At 55.2% G+C, this 2,897-nt stretch overlaps 1 protein-coding gene across 1 annotated transcript in view; it reads left to right on the top strand.

Moving 5' to 3' along the window:
* Positions 1-498: 498 nt before the first annotated feature.
* The window catches only part of HPSE (heparanase), a gene marked incomplete at its 5' end in the record, with an annotated part of 13,076 nt that continues 10,677 nt past the window's right edge, over positions 499-2,897 (top strand). The window contains 2 exons of the mRNA XM_010294499.1: positions 499-565; positions 1,362-1,526. Of these exons, the coding sequence (XP_010292801.1) occupies positions 499-565; positions 1,362-1,526 (232 nt within the window). The remainder of the gene's footprint in view (positions 566-1,361; positions 1,527-2,897) is intronic.

Here is a 2,897-nt window from a genome sequence, read left to right as displayed (position 1 = left end):
GGCCGGCTGGGGGGGGCGAGGCGCGGCTCAGGGGTACTCGCGGGAAGCAGCACCGAGATAAACTCTGGAGAAGAGCTGCTTTGCCAGCAGGAAAAAAGGAGAAGGAAACCGCCGAGTAGAGAGGTTAACGCGAGGTGGGGCTGGGGCTGCTAGCCCTGCCCCTCCGGGAGGTGAAAATCGTCGGAGCCCTCGGGCAGCTTTGCAAACGTTTGCCGGGGCACTGTCAGCATAAATGCTGAGGAAGGTCTGCCGCGACCAAAGCGGAATCGAGAGATCCTAAAAATTAAGCCCTTTTTCCCCCACGGGTAACACTGAACAACTCCGGACTGCCGAGCGATGGTGTTCCCTGCCTCTCCTTTTGGCTCTGACCTCTCTCTTGCCCTTTCTTCCGTGCTTTTGGTCTTTTTTTTTTTTTTGGTACTCTGTTTCTTTTGATTCTGCTTTTTTTGGAAACTATCTTAATTCTTTCCTTTTAATCTGTCCGATCCCATTTTTCAGCCCTACAGTACATCTCTAGTCCTGATTTCCCGCCTCCCACCACTTTCATCTTTTCCTCCTCACCAAGGTGAGGAGAAAGGTGACACCAGCTTTATTGGGAAGTGCTCCGGTTTCCAACCGGCAGCCCCAGCCGCACACCTTGGGGTTCAGCCCGGGGCCGGCCCAGAAGTGGGAAGTACTCGGTGGCCTCTAATCTGCTGTGTGTCACTGCCGAGCAGATAGCGCTTGTGTGCCCGACGTCCTCCGATGCCGCCCAGTTCCCCCCAGCAAAGGCCGGGTGTTGGTGCCGCACATCCCATGCGGGGTGGGCGCACGTCGCAGAGGCAGAGCTTGTGTTATTTTATAAACCCGCTTTGCTAAAGCTTGTCCCAGCGTGGACTCTTAATCTCTCGTGGGTGCAGAAGCAATCTCTCTGGCTGTCGTTGATGCAAATTGGGACTGATGGTGTGAAGTGTTTACATCCACCTTCTCACAGGACTGCTGTGTTAGTTTTGTATAAACAAAATAAAAAAAAATCTAAGGGAGAAGGATGTGTAGGACAAAAAAAATACCTGCTTTGCCCTTAACTTCGCCCCCAGGATTTGACTCTCTGTCTGTGAGCGTGTTCTCTGGGGCATGTCTCCCCCTCGCTGCCTTGCTGATGCTCTCCTGGCCCATTCCACCGCCAGCGTCCCTGTTGCACAGTGCAGAGGGCTGGGGTGCAGGTCCAGCGAGGGGTCAGGAGTGCCCTGAGGCTACTGGGTAGCCCCAGGTCACCTACTGCACTATGTCCCTCAGAGCGCTTGCCATGTTTAGGCTCTACACAGACGCCATAGTCTGCATGAATATAACGTTTCTTCTCTTTCTTGGCATCCCTCCCTCAGCAATCCCAAACTGCGTGCCCTGGCAACAGCACTGTCCCCAGGCTTCCTGAGGTTCGGCGGCACCGAGACAGATTTTCTCATCTTTGATCCCAACAAGGATTCAACTTTGGAAGAAAAAATCCTCTGGGAACTTCAGGCCCAGCAAGGTAAAACGGGCATCAATGTGTTTGACTCAAAACAATCCTGGGTTTAAGAGGTGGCTTTGATGCAGGCTGGGGATGCCACAAGGGCATGGCGACAGCGCTGGAGTTCCTCCACAGGGTTGGCATTGCTCTCCTCTGCGGAGAGGAGATCCATGGACCTTCAGCACGGTCCGTGGGAGGAGCTGTGTCAGCCATGGGAAAGGGAGGAAGGGCATGTCCACCCCGACATCTGCTGGGACTCTCCCTTTGCTGCCCTGCTGCTCCCCGCAGCAGCTTTAGGAGCTCCCCCCCCCGCCGCCTGGGAGATGGTCAAGGTCAGCTCAAAAGTTGTACTTGCATTATGAATGTTAAGTAACAAATGGAAGAAATAATGTGATGAGAACAGAGCGTCCATTTTCTCTACCTTGGCCAAAGCCAGAGCTAAGCTGGGGGCACAGCCTTGCCCTCCCATCGCTTCAACAGGGCAAGTGCAAACCGGCTGGGCCACTGCCAGCTGCTCCAGCTTGGTCCCAGAGTGCGAGGTTTCCCACTGCATTGAAGTCCGTTTCCTCTTAAAACTTAGCCAAAGCACATAAACCCTTCTAGAGGCGTTTCAGATGAAAAAATTCCCACCTATTCCTGTGGTACGTAGCGCAACAGCGCAGTCACTCTTCACCGTGCGACCAGTGACGCTCAGTTTTGCAGTCGAGCGGTACTTTTGCCCCCATACCACTTTGCCTCCTCTCTGGGTGACTGTGACTCCGGCTCATGCCTTCCTCTCTGGTTATGGCTTGTTCCTGGTTTGCGTGCTGAGAAAACACACGAGCTTTGAAGAAAAAGCGTCTTACGACTCCTGCCAGCGTTGCTCTTGGAGCCGCTCAGGGCAGTCAGCGCTTTCCCCGGCACGCGACGGCAGCGCGGGAAGCCTTGCCCCATATCTGCCCGCAGCAAGGCGGGCCATGAACCCTGCCGTACCGCTGCACGCCGGGGTGTCTTATCTGCTCCTCGGGCACGGCAGCCCATGCTCTGTCAGCTCGCTGGGACAAGGGTTTCCGGATGGTGCTCCAGCTAAAATAGTTTACTGGGGTGTGACCACCATGATCCCAGTCTCCAGAAGCGCAGCTCAGTCTGTCCCCACCCTGCCAGCTCCATCACCTTAAACTGGGGAAGTATACATTGCACATACAATATATATTTACGCACCAAGCCAGCCCTCTTTTTGTACGTGGTTAACATAGTGAAAGCAGGGCTGCCTTTCACAGAAGCGTGCGCCCGGCTCGCAGCCTGGCACCGAGCAGCTGTGCTTCCTCCTGAGGGCTGCGGCCCTTTGCACGCTGGACCCTGGTCGTGAGGACGAGGACTTAACTGCTGTCAACCTTCTTCTGCCCTACAGAGGCCTGTGGCTCCGGGCCCG

This window comes from Phaethon lepturus, unplaced genomic scaffold, assembly GCF_000687285.1.
Source record: "Phaethon lepturus isolate BGI_N335 unplaced genomic scaffold, ASM68728v1 scaffold17829, whole genome shotgun sequence".
Taxonomy (NCBI): Eukaryota; Metazoa; Chordata; class Aves; order Phaethontiformes; family Phaethontidae; genus Phaethon; species Phaethon lepturus.
The sequence above is the reverse complement of the archived record's forward strand: the minus strand, read 5'-3'. Positions and strand labels throughout refer to the sequence as shown.